The sequence below is a fragment of the Meriones unguiculatus genome, chromosome 4 (assembly GCF_030254825.1).
Source record: "Meriones unguiculatus strain TT.TT164.6M chromosome 4, Bangor_MerUng_6.1, whole genome shotgun sequence".
Taxonomy (NCBI): Eukaryota; Metazoa; Chordata; class Mammalia; order Rodentia; family Muridae; genus Meriones; species Meriones unguiculatus.
In genome coordinates this window covers 101,441,694-101,453,444 of record NC_083352.1, presented here as the reverse complement: position 1 = coordinate 101,453,444, position 11,751 = coordinate 101,441,694, and the positions used below count along the sequence as shown (strand labels likewise).

Sequence of the window (11,751 nt, the reverse complement as noted above, 5' to 3'; positions counted from 1 at the left end):
CTCAGACCTCTGACGACAGAGCACGGAAATTACCTCACTGCCCCCCCTGCCCCGCCCCCGTCCCGCCCTCAAGTGATAGCCTCCCTCCCAGACCTGGCGGAGCTCTCTGGCCCCAGTAAGATTCCCCCAGTCCCCACCCCCACAGTTCCCTTCAGGTCAATACTGCAGGATTTGACCTGGCCCTTTCCTTCCCCCTACACTCACACTTGGATGTCTGTAGCCTCTTGTGTGGAGAACGGTGACCTGAGTCTCCGTAGATGGCTTTAAGGTAAAAAAAAAAAAAATGCTCCTACTGGGAGTGGGAGGGCCCTTGCCCTGACAAATTTACCCTAGGTGCTATGGCCCAGGGCTAGGGTCCTTGGGAGTAGGACCAGAGAGGCAAGGGACTGAAAACTCTATAATGGGGATCTGTTCCTAAAAGGCACTAGACTTTTTCCTAGAAGCTCTAATGATTATAGTCAACCCCTTAAGATACACAGAGACGTTGGGAGTGTGCCAGAACTCAGAGAATTAGAAAACTTCTGGCCTCAAACCAAAAAGCAGAAAGAGCTGGGGGGGGGGGGGGGCATTGTGCATTCTCATTTGAGCCTGACCTTCTGGGCTCAGTGGGGAAGTCCCGCCACAGGTCACCCTAAAGGCTGAGTAGCCCACTGAGCTAGGCTACTCTGGCACTGGGATCCTGGCTTCAAAAGCTGCAAAGGACAGACGTGAGTACTCAGCAGAAATGACCAAATATCAGAAAAGATTCCGCTTCCTCTTTGTGGTTTGGGATATTTGTAACAGGCGTGGAGGGCAGGAATACTCAGTGATAGCTCCTCCTCAGTGTGGGGTGGGACTTGCAGGGGAGGAGCTGAGGCTGCTTGCCAACCCCCAGCTAGCAGGAGCTCAACCCTCACTATACCCAACTGTAAAGTCCTGAAGAGCACAGATGTGTTAGAAATAAGTTTGGGGTTAGATGTGGTGGCCCATCCCTTTAAATAGTACAGAGGCAGGTGGATCCCTGAATTCAAGAGGCCAGCCTGGTCTACAAAGTGAGTTCCAGGACAACTAGGACTACATAGAGAAACCCTGTCTCAAAAAAATAAAAAAAGAGACAAAGACAGAACGACAGACAGACAAACATATACACACACACACACACACACATACAAACAGAGAGAGAAGTTTGGGGTCACAAAGAAGGAGACTACAACTGCAATAGAAGTGTCTAGACAAAGCAAAACTTTACTCTTGACCAAGAAGGTGTGTTCAGAAGAGGAAATGCACAGTGACAGGAAATATACTTGGTTTTTATTCTAATTCAGGTAGTGACTGTGTCTTTTCCCCTTTGGCTGGTCTGAGAAGAATTGATGCACAAAAAATGATGGGGTGTGGAGGAACTGTTACTGCTCCAAGTCATCGAATTCTTGGAATGCAGCTGGAGGCCTTTGTGTAAATAAAGCTTTAACTAGGTGGGGAAATTAAAACATTTATAAGAAACACTTTACACATGGCAGGGAAGATAAAAAAAAATTTAAATTCCTCTTATAGTATTTGGTAGAAAAGGTTCACATTAATATTTCTTACAGGTGGACAAGCAGATGTCTGGGTCAGGGTCTACAAATTGATCAGAATATGCATGCAGGGGTCTAACATATGGTGTAAGGCTGCACCCACACTCTCTCAGCTCACTTGTTAGTAGCTAGTTAGCACCCTAAAGCAGAAATGACAAACTGGGCCTGGCCTCTGCCAACATCTTATGGCAGACGGTTCAAAGATTTAAACAAACAAAATCACAACTGCCTCAGATAGAATATGTTCACAGTTACCAACCTTACCCTTGAACTGAGACAAGAGTCATCACTCACCTTTACCCTAGCCCACATGCTGAAGCTGGTTCCTCCCAACTTAGCTTGAGAGACTCAGTCAATGGCTTGAAAGGCCCCAAAGGTCACCATGTAATTCTTTTCCTTTTCAGAGAACCAGTTGTTAAACATCTACCAGCACACTATTGATAAATTCATCCCATAAAACTAAAACAATTTTTTTACAGGAAAAAACACTCACCACCAATAAAGCAAAAGCCAGACAAACAAAAAGAAAAATTGTAACTGTTATCACAGGTAAAAGTGTAATTTCTTTAACATTAATATTCAAAACTATAACTATTGTAAGTTCAGAAAAAAAAAACCTCACAATCTATAAGAAAAAACTAGGTAAACAAACCAATATTTTTTATACAAACAAAACAGGAAATAGAAGTTGTTTCAAATGTAGAGAAAATATTCACCATCATGTGAGGAAAACACAGACCCAGAGCCTCCTGATTGAGTCTCCACTTTGCATCTGCAAGACCACAGTAAATCCAGGTCCAACTGGATCCCAGGAGGACAACAACTAGGTAGCCACATGTAGAATTACAGGGACCTACACCAAGAAACAGTAACAGACAATGGTTGCCGGGATTGCCCATGGAAGCCTTCCTTCCAATCACCACAGATCCAGGTCCCCAGACCCAGCGCTACAATGACCTCATCATCTCAATGGTGGGCCCACTTCTCATGCAGGGAATACTGGGAAGCCACTGAAAAGGGGGCCTCTCGGTTCTGGACACTTTACTACAGAATAAAAAGAAAATCAAAGTGCTCAGCAATGCATTCTTGACTATAAAAATACACACACGCACACACCTCTCACAGCAATTTGCAATTTGTTCTAGAGATCAGAAGTAAGCTGTAGCCAGTGTTTGAGTTTGGAGGAAGGTCTTCAGAGAGCCCCCACCGTGACTGCTTGGGTGCATCCCTAGAGGCAGAAAGATGGATGACACAAGCCCTGTGATGAGGTATTAGGAGGACACAGCCCCTGTTTCATGCCAAAGATTGAGATCAACCCCATCACAATGATCCCAGACAGACTCCTGAGAGATGTTTGGTGACCACCTGTTCAAGTCAGAGAAGGCCCAGGTGCCAAGCCAGACTGAAGAAGCCAAAAAGGCCAAAGAACTGGTGTGACTGAAATCTAGAATTGGGCTAAGGAAACAAAAATGCATATACAAAATGATCAGATCATTAATCCAACAAGTTAAAAATGTACATATATGCTAATACTATATCTTATTTTCCTACCGCTGTGATAAAACTCTACAACCAAAGCAACTTTTTGTTTTGCTTTGTTTTATCAAGACAGAGTTTCTCCATACCTTTGGCTGTCCTGTACTCACCTTGCAGACTAGGCCTGCCTCTGCCTCCCCAAGTGCTGGGATTAAAGAGTTGTACACCACTACTCCCATCTCCAAAGCAACTTATAAAAGAGTTTAATTTAGCTTACAGTTTCAGAGGGTTAGAGTCCATGGTGGTGTAGTGAAGAAACAGCTGAGTGCTCACATCTTGATCACAATCACAAGGCAGAGAGGGCACTGGTAATCTTTTAAAGCCTACCCCCATGACACACCTCCTTCAGCAAAGCTACATTTCTTAGTCCTTGCTAAATAATTCTACCAAGTAAAGACCACTGAGGAAAATTAAAAGATAAGCCACTATGATGGTGTGAATGAGAATGGCTCCCATCGGTTCATAAATTTGAATAGGTAGAACTATTTGTTAAGGATTAGAAGGTGCAGCCTCATTGGAGGAGGTGGGCTTTGAGGTTTCAAAAGTTCATGCCATCCCCACTTAGCTCTCTCTGCCTATTTGTGGATAAAGATGTAAGCTCCCAGCTATTGCTCCACACCATGCCTGCCTGCCTGATACCATACTTTCTACCATGATGGCCATAGTCTCTAACCTTCTGCAGCCATGAGTCCCAATTAAAGGTTTTCCTTTATAAGTTGCCTTGTCTATGACTTTTTGTTACAGCAATAGAAAAGTAACTATGGCAGCAGCAGCCGCTGACTTAGAAAAAAATATAGTAGAAATGATTTTCTCCAGTGCTGGGGACTGAAGTAGTAGTTTGTGCATACTAGGCAAGTAAGTACTCTGCCAATGGGCTATACTTCCAACCCACAAACTCTTTTTCAAATTTTCAAAGTACAAGTGTAGTTTTTGCTGGTTGGTTGGAGAGAGCATCTCACTATATAGCACTGGCTAACCTGAAACTTGTTGTGCAGACCGAGCTGTCCGGGAGCATACAAAGATCCATCTGCTTCTGCCTCTCCCCAGCCCCCCACCGCCAGCGCTGGGATTAAAGGCGTGTGCCCCGTGCATGACGAAAGGTTTTTAAAAAGTCCTTTGAAAAATGTTATTACGAGAACAAACTAGGAGAGATACTTGCAAGAAATAAATCTGATGAAAATATCTAATAAAAGGTTAATATCTGCTCCTGTCTTCAATCTCATTATGTGTGAGACCCTGGGTTTGATCTCCCCCCCCCCCAAAAAAAATAAACCAGAAAAAAAAGTAAAAATAGAAGTCATAATTAGCAAAATGGACCTAGTTAAAAATGAGCAGCAAAAAAGGGGCTGGAGAGATGGCTCAGTGGATAAGAGCACCAGCTGCTCTTCAGAAGATCCAGGTTTAATTCCCAGCACCCACATGGCAGCTCACAACTGTCTGTAATTCTAGGGGTCCCTGACATGCTACTGGTGACACTCATAAATACTCATATATATCAAATAAAACTAATTATTTTTTAAAAAATAGGCTCCCATCGGAGAGCAGCAGCCATGGCCCTGCCCTACCCGATGGTTGTGGCTTCTTCAATAAGGGCCACAAGGTGAGGAAGGGCGTCAGCACCCTACAAGCGGCACATCCTGGAGCTTCTCAAGGTGTCTAAGGACAAGCACACGCTCAAGTTCATCAAGAAGAGGGTGGGCATGCACAGCCGTGCCCAGAGGAAGCAGGAGGAGCTGAGCAAAGCGCTGGCAGCTATGTGGCCAAGAAGGACTGATGCCCTCTCCCCGCTATAAACAAAAAAGGCAAACAAACAAACAAACAACAACCTGACACTTTTCTGAAGGGGATATACAGACACATAAAAAGATCTTTTAAGGACTGGAGAAATGCCTTGGCCATTAAGAGTATCTCCTGCTTTTGCAAAGGATCTGGATTTAGTTCAGAAGCAACTCACAACCGTCTTTGTTTGTTTGTTTGTTTGGTTTCGTTTCATTTTTCAAGACAGGGTTTCTCTGTAAGCCTTGGCTGTCTGGTAGACCAGGCTGGCCTTGAACTAGAGATCTGCCTGCCCCTGCCTCCTGAATACTGAGGTTAAAGGTATGAGCCAGCTGGCTTCCCAACAATCTTTTGACTCCAGTTCAGAGGATCTCGGGCCTTCTTTTGGTACTGCAAACACTAGGCAGGGATGTGTTGCACAAACATACATGTAGGCGAAAGGCTCATACCCATAAAAATAAAAACAAGTCTCTTTTCTTTGTTTTTGTTTATCAAGACAGGGTTTCTCTATGTAGCCCTTGTCTTAGAACTTGCTCTGTAGACCAGGCTTCAATTCAAAGAATCTGCCTGCCTTTGCCTCCCTTTGCTGGGATTAAAGGCCTGTGCCACTACCACAAGGCACAAATCTTCTTTTAAAAGGGTGTTATAGCTCCTATTCCATTATGCAACTACAAATTAAAGCAACAGCGAAGGGAGGTGCAATGGCTCAGTTTGTAAAAGCACTTGCTGCACAAGCCTGACAACCTGAGCTCCATCCCTGGGACCCACAGAGCTATCCTTTGACCTCCACAAGCTCACGGCACACACACTCCCACATGCATCAGGCACACAGTAATACAGTATTTTTAATAGGGAAGTTGAGTGTGGGGATACATGTCTGTAATCCCACAGGAAAAGCAGGAGGATTACAAGTTTGAAGCCATCTTGTCCTATGCAGTAGTAAATCTCAAACAAAACAAACAAGTAAGATACCACCTACACCTATCACAATGCTAAGTATACTACATGAAGTGAGGATGTGGGTCAACAGGAACACTCATTGCTGGTAGAAATGCAAAATGATACAGCTGTGCACTAGAAGACGGTGGCAAGAAACTAAAAAAGTGTTTCTGTATGATCCAGCAATGGTTATTTACTCAAAAGAATTGAAAAAACATGTTCTCCTTTGGTAGGTGTATGGGCAGAGTGCAGTCTATCCAGATGTGGGGTATCACACAGTACCATCCTCTGTGGACTCTGTGCTTCAGAACACTGCAAGCTGAGTCGATGGACTGCTCCCCTGCTCCCCATTCTTTCTTCCTTCAGTCAAGTAGCCAGTGCTGAAACCTGTCTCTAGGAACTTTTCAGTGGGGGCTCAAGAGGTTTATATTCTGTAGCCTGTGACTGTGATAAACTTCAGAAATAGCTGTGGGAAGGGCTGATGAAGGTACACACATTCCCCCTTGCCCAGGGGCAGAAAAGGGTTCTTTGATAATGCTGGGACCACAACGACTGTAGAGAATAGCAGTAAAGAAAAACGTGAACTTTCTTGGCCCTAGAGATGGAGGGGTACGGCTTAGTGAGGAGGGGACACCAGAGGTGAGATTGCAGAAAGGTGTCCTGGGCAAAAGGTGGCTGATGACATCCTCCCAGAAACAAGGACCGACAGTAAGTATTGATGATTATTATTTAATATTGATTTATCTTTTAGTTAAACAGCAGTTATTCCTAAACTAGCTGTATATCCAAATCATGACAGACTAGGATTTATTTCATTAACCTAGAGCACAATGCTGGGCAGTAGTTACTCCATCCTAATCCTCCAAGCCCACAATAGTTGCCTCCCATTCAGATTTCCCACATCATACTTGCTTTTTAGTCATGTCTTAGGTCCGATTCATCTCTCCTGCTGTTTCTCCGTCCTCTCCTCACATATCTCTCCTTTAACTCCTTCTTTCTCTTCCCCTCCGGACCAGGATATCCCATCCGATCTCTCCACTGCTTACCATTAGCTTGTTTTTTATCAGCAATATAGAGAACACAAGGTGGCATGTGTACACAAATTTAAGACAGATGATGCTTAGAATAAGCATCAATGCAATGCCTAGACTGAAACCAGATAGTGGGGTAGAAAAATCAGCATTTGAATGAACAAGGGTAAATTGTATACATTCCACAAGAACATTATTCCAACAAGGAAGGAAAAGGTTTAGGGGAGAAAGCAAGAATTCTGTGTTGGATCCATTAAATCTAAGGTGCCTACAGCTTTCCTGGGAGATTATAGGTGTGCTGGAGACAGGAGGTCCATGAAATGCGATGACAGGAAGGGCCCATGGCCCATCTATTTGGCTCTCTTGCAGTGGAACATGAATGCTCACGGAAGAACACTGAATCAGAGCAAGTTTTTAAATGGTAAGCAGACATCTGTTTAGGTCTCCCTTAGGAAGTCACATCCATAAACACCTACCTGAAGGAAGTCTGTGCCTTATCCAAATCTCATTAAGTGACAGGACATGGTATCTGCCTCTCTACTCTGTAGGATGTGGAAAAGGCCTACCTGTGGTCCCCTAAGAACCACAATACCAAACCCAGCAACAGTGCTGAAGAAGGATCTCAAACAAGCTAGGCAAGGGAAAAACATGGTTAGCTTGACAGCAATGGTCTCTCCCTATCCTTGGAACTTCAGCTTCAGATCAAGGTGAAGCAGAGTTACTCTAGCTTTACCCTCACCCTGCTCAATGTTCGTAACAGCTCTACAGTGTCTTCCCTGACTTGTAAAGAGTGAATCTCTGTTGTTTCTGAACCATCCTGTCTGCACAATCTGATGCAGCAACAGGGAGGCACACAAAAAATGCCTAACACCTACACTTACGCACACCTCAGTTGAACACAGAAGCCAAATGGTACCTGGTGCAGTTATTAAAACTGTTTGAACAGGATGTTATAGCACACACCTTTAATCATAGCACTCAGAAGACAGAGACAGCTGGAATCCCTGTGGGTTCCAGGCCAGCCTGGTCTAGCCAGGGCTATAAAGAGAGATCCTGTCTCAGACAAAAACAAACCCCACCACCAACAAAAAACAAACCAAAACAAACAAAAAACTGCTCGACTTCAGGACACTAGGACCCTGGGAAGGCTCCTTGGCTCCAAAGCGTAATCAGACTCAGTGGGCAAATGTAGCTGAAGAACCTGACACAAGATAGCACTGTCTTGAGTGGCATGCTTTTACAAGTTAAATTTGGTTTCTTCATGGCTTCCATTACAAGAGACAAACACACAAATTATAAAAGTGTTTTTATTTTAAATCAAAGTACCAAGCAAATACTTACTAAACAACATACAAAGTAGAACTCAAAGAACTCAAACTTTCCCTTTCCCTGTGTGCCTCCTGGGCAGGCATGGAAAGGAGCTTGCACCCTCTGCAAAACCAAAGCCTGTCTTATTTTCTCAGAAAACCAAACTGAAAGCAGCCACAAGCACCCATATTTGCATGTGTAGGGGAAGACCTTCCTTCCTGGGTCCTGAATGGCCCAATGAGCAGGGAACACAGCAACAGAGGAGTCAGCAGGAACCACAAGAGGCAGGTGCAAACAAGTGGTTGGGCAATGAGCACACTTCTGGCACCAGAACTGCAGGTTCCATGCAGGTGGGACTATTGGGCCTTCTCTGTCCTGCAGAGCCCTCACTGGCCTGCCAGGAACAGCCTTGGAGGATGTGCTGTGGACAGCCTCTGAGGACACTGGGAATGAGTGCTGTAAACTAATTCTGAAGCTGACTTGAAGATTATTTTTGTATGGCTCTGAAATAAACTTCACCTTCCAGTACCTCCATGCTCTAAGGGGCAACAGCTAAAAATGTTTCAACCTTGCTCTTATGAAAAAAGGAAACTGGCTCACATTCCCAAAAGAAGATGGTATCTGGAAAGGCTCTTGGTTCCAAGGGCAGGAAGGTTTTTATTTGTGACATTAATTTAGTCTGAGCTTGTAGCAGGGACTTCAGGGAAGTAGCCACCCTGTGAGTCCTACCAATGCCCCTAGAGTCACACAGCTGTATATAACAGGACTGTAAACTCAATGAAAAAAAAAAAAATTAGTTTTTAAAAAGGAGTATATACAAAAACAGGTAAACATCTTGCCAAAACCAGCTGATTCATGACCACAGTGAACAGTGATGTAACAGAAGAAAAACAAGAGCTAGAACCTCAGTAGCTTGACATGGGTGAGAGCAGGGGCAGATAAGGCCCCAGTCACAGCAAAGGTATAAAAGGAGTCTGGGCACTCAGAGGGGATGGATAGATGGACAAGTTAACCAGTTCCCTTCAAAGCAGTGAAATGGGACAGTGGCCCCTTCCTCCTGAAGGGCCCTTGAAAGGAGAGCCTTCAGTTGACAGAACAGGAGGTTCAACAGGCACCCTAGGACTATCCCAGGACATACTTTACCAAGAGGCCAAAACTTTTTGTTCCCTGAATTTTTTGTTCGGCTCCAAGGACTCTAGCCTAGAGGATATCCCACATGGCCCAAACCCAGACCTTCAAAAACTGCCTGAAGACAGCCTTCCATGGAACATTCTAGATCTTATCTCCTGGCTGACTGGCCCACCACGCTAACCAGCCATCTTACATAACCTGGAGCTTTCAAGATAGAGACACTGAGTATTGACCAGAGAGGCCCAACGCCACCTTCAGGGGAGATCTGAGGTGGGTGGGGAGACTACTATAGGGGACTATAAGCTGGCTGCACACAGGGAGTCATTTGAGCTACCCCAAATCTTAGGCATACCTCCATTCAAATCCTCCAGAGCTTTGTCTCAGGGAAAGACACTACCTAAGCCCTCTAGCACCTGGCTAGGTATATATATTAGGTGCCCTGGGTCCCTCCTAGAACTTACTCAGGAGCCTAGGCACTCAGCATTGTTTTGGTTGAAAACACTATAAATTTGATTTTTTTTTCCTAGAAGCCTACTAAGCATTTTACTTAAAAACACCTGCAGCCCATGTGCAAAGGGGTCTAGAACACGCCAAGTCCATTGGACCCCTTCACCACCTGAGTGCCTGTGGGATGGGGAGCGGTCCTGACTGGGGTCTGCACTTAGTCCCAGGGCATGTTCCCAGCAGTGAAGAAACATGGACACTGGCCATACTGAACCTACAGAGAACTGTGGGAAGAGAGCAAATCCATAGGATCCATGGCTTCCACACTCAGGCGTGCTGCCCAAGGTATGTGTCAATAATGTCCCAGCAGGCTCAGCCCCATGGGAATGCAGGCACTAGGACCTGTAATCAGCGGGGCCCTGGTGCTGGCTCTGCAGCTATACCAGAAGCACCCAGGCCTCCTCCTGGTCACTGACCCTCTGGTTCCTGCTCAAGGCCCAACGTGTAAACAGGATTAATAAGCAACAGATGGAAAAGAGTATTTCCCACAAAAAAAGGGGAGGAAGTTGAGAAGTTGAAGACTGATTTTCCAGGTTGCTGGCATCATCCCACCCCTTTTTCTTCTCTTGATTCATCCGGCAATCCTCTCTTTGGTTCAGCCCATCAGACCTGCCTGTGCTGAGCCAGCCCCATGGCCTGTGTCTGTAGTGGCCTCTGCCTGCAGTGGCCTGAGGAGAGGCAGCCAGCCCATCTTGGAAGGATTTTACCCTGTCTGCCAGCTACTTCTGCTCATGGTCCTCTGCTACAGCAGCCACCTCAATAGTGGCTGTGTGCTCCTCAGGTCCAGTAGCAGCTGCTGTAGGCACTGTCACAATGGTGCTGCCTGCAGGTGATGCCTGCGCCACATTCTGCAGGGTGGGTCCCAGGCCAGGCAGGGTGAGCAGCTGCAGGGGGCTGACCACCTTTAGTACTGTGCTGCCATCCTGCATGGCAGCTGTGCTTAGAACTGTGAGGCTGGATGTGTCCGGATGGATCTCTACAGCGCTGGGGAAGGTAGAGCCAGAAGAGGCCAGGACTGTGTAACCTCCAAGCAGTGGAGAGGCTGGTGAACTGGCTGGGACAGCTTGAGGAGAGCCCTTACCCAGGACAGTGGAGGGCAGTGTAGATACCACTTTGCCAAGTGGCACACTGGTCAGCTGGGACACAGGCATTCCTGAGCCAAGAGCAATCTGTGCAGACTGTGTAAGCACCTGTGAAGCCATAGCAGCTGGTCCAGATGTAGCCCGAGCAAGACGGGGCCGCTTCATAGGGGATGGCAGGGACACCGGAGTCAACGTCATGAGCACATTGCTGAGGTGCTGGGACTTGTGCTTCAGCTCCTTGGCACGGCGGCGATGCTCATCACACTGCTGCTCCAGGGCTGCAGAGACACAAAGCATCACCACAGAGAACGGGGAGGAGAGACAGCATTCCCAAGGGGATAAAGCCGACACGCATAATCAGTGAGGGGCTCATAAATCAAAAGCATCCGAATGACTAGAAGGCTGCTTGCCAGGGGAAAGGCTGGCATCAGTGGGTCCCTTAATGGCCCTCAGGATGACCCAAGACCACAGTTCCAAAGTTGAAGTGCTATAGGACAAACCTTCCCCTCAACACCAATGTGTTTTAGTCAGTTTCACAAGAAAGTTGTTAGGCCAAAGCAATCAAGTGAAACGTCTATTTACACAAAACACACACACACACACACACAGAGTCACATGTCGGTCACACATTTAAGTAAAAACACAGGGAAAACGTATTACTAATAAATACCACAGGACAATCCAGCTCTGGCTGGAACAGGTTTTTTTCCATTCCCCTATCCAGTTCCTTTAAATTAAATAACTTGGTTCATCACAAAAATGTCAGTAAACAGTGACCTGTGCTTTCTATACTGACAAGTTCTGGCCACAGCCACTGGAGTTTTACTGACTTTCTCATGTATATTGCCTCTGTTGTTCTGACTTCTTGGTCCTCAAATGAAAAGTTCACCT

At 45.8% G+C, this 11,751-nt stretch overlaps 1 protein-coding gene and 1 long non-coding RNA gene across 6 annotated transcripts in view; one reads left to right on the top strand and one right to left on the bottom strand.

Moving 5' to 3' along the window:
• Positions 1–121: 121 nt before the first annotated feature.
• Positions 122–4,967, top strand: LOC132653722 (uncharacterized). The gene is made up of 2 exons (XR_009591546.1): positions 122–268; positions 4,617–4,967. It is a non-coding gene; the product is annotated as an uncharacterized LOC132653722 (long non-coding RNA).
• Positions 4,968–8,128: 3,161 nt separating this feature from the next.
• Positions 8,129–11,751, bottom strand: part of Gmeb2 (glucocorticoid modulatory element binding protein 2) — a 38,916-nt gene continuing 35,293 nt past the window's right edge. For all 5 annotated transcript variants that reach the window (XM_021645900.2, XM_060382700.1, XM_060382702.1 and 2 more), the window contains one exon: positions 8,129–11,138. In XM_021645900.2, the coding sequence (XP_021501575.1) occupies positions 10,498–11,138 (641 nt within the window). In that variant the 3' untranslated portion in view covers positions 8,129–10,497. The remainder of the gene's footprint in view (positions 11,139–11,751) is intronic.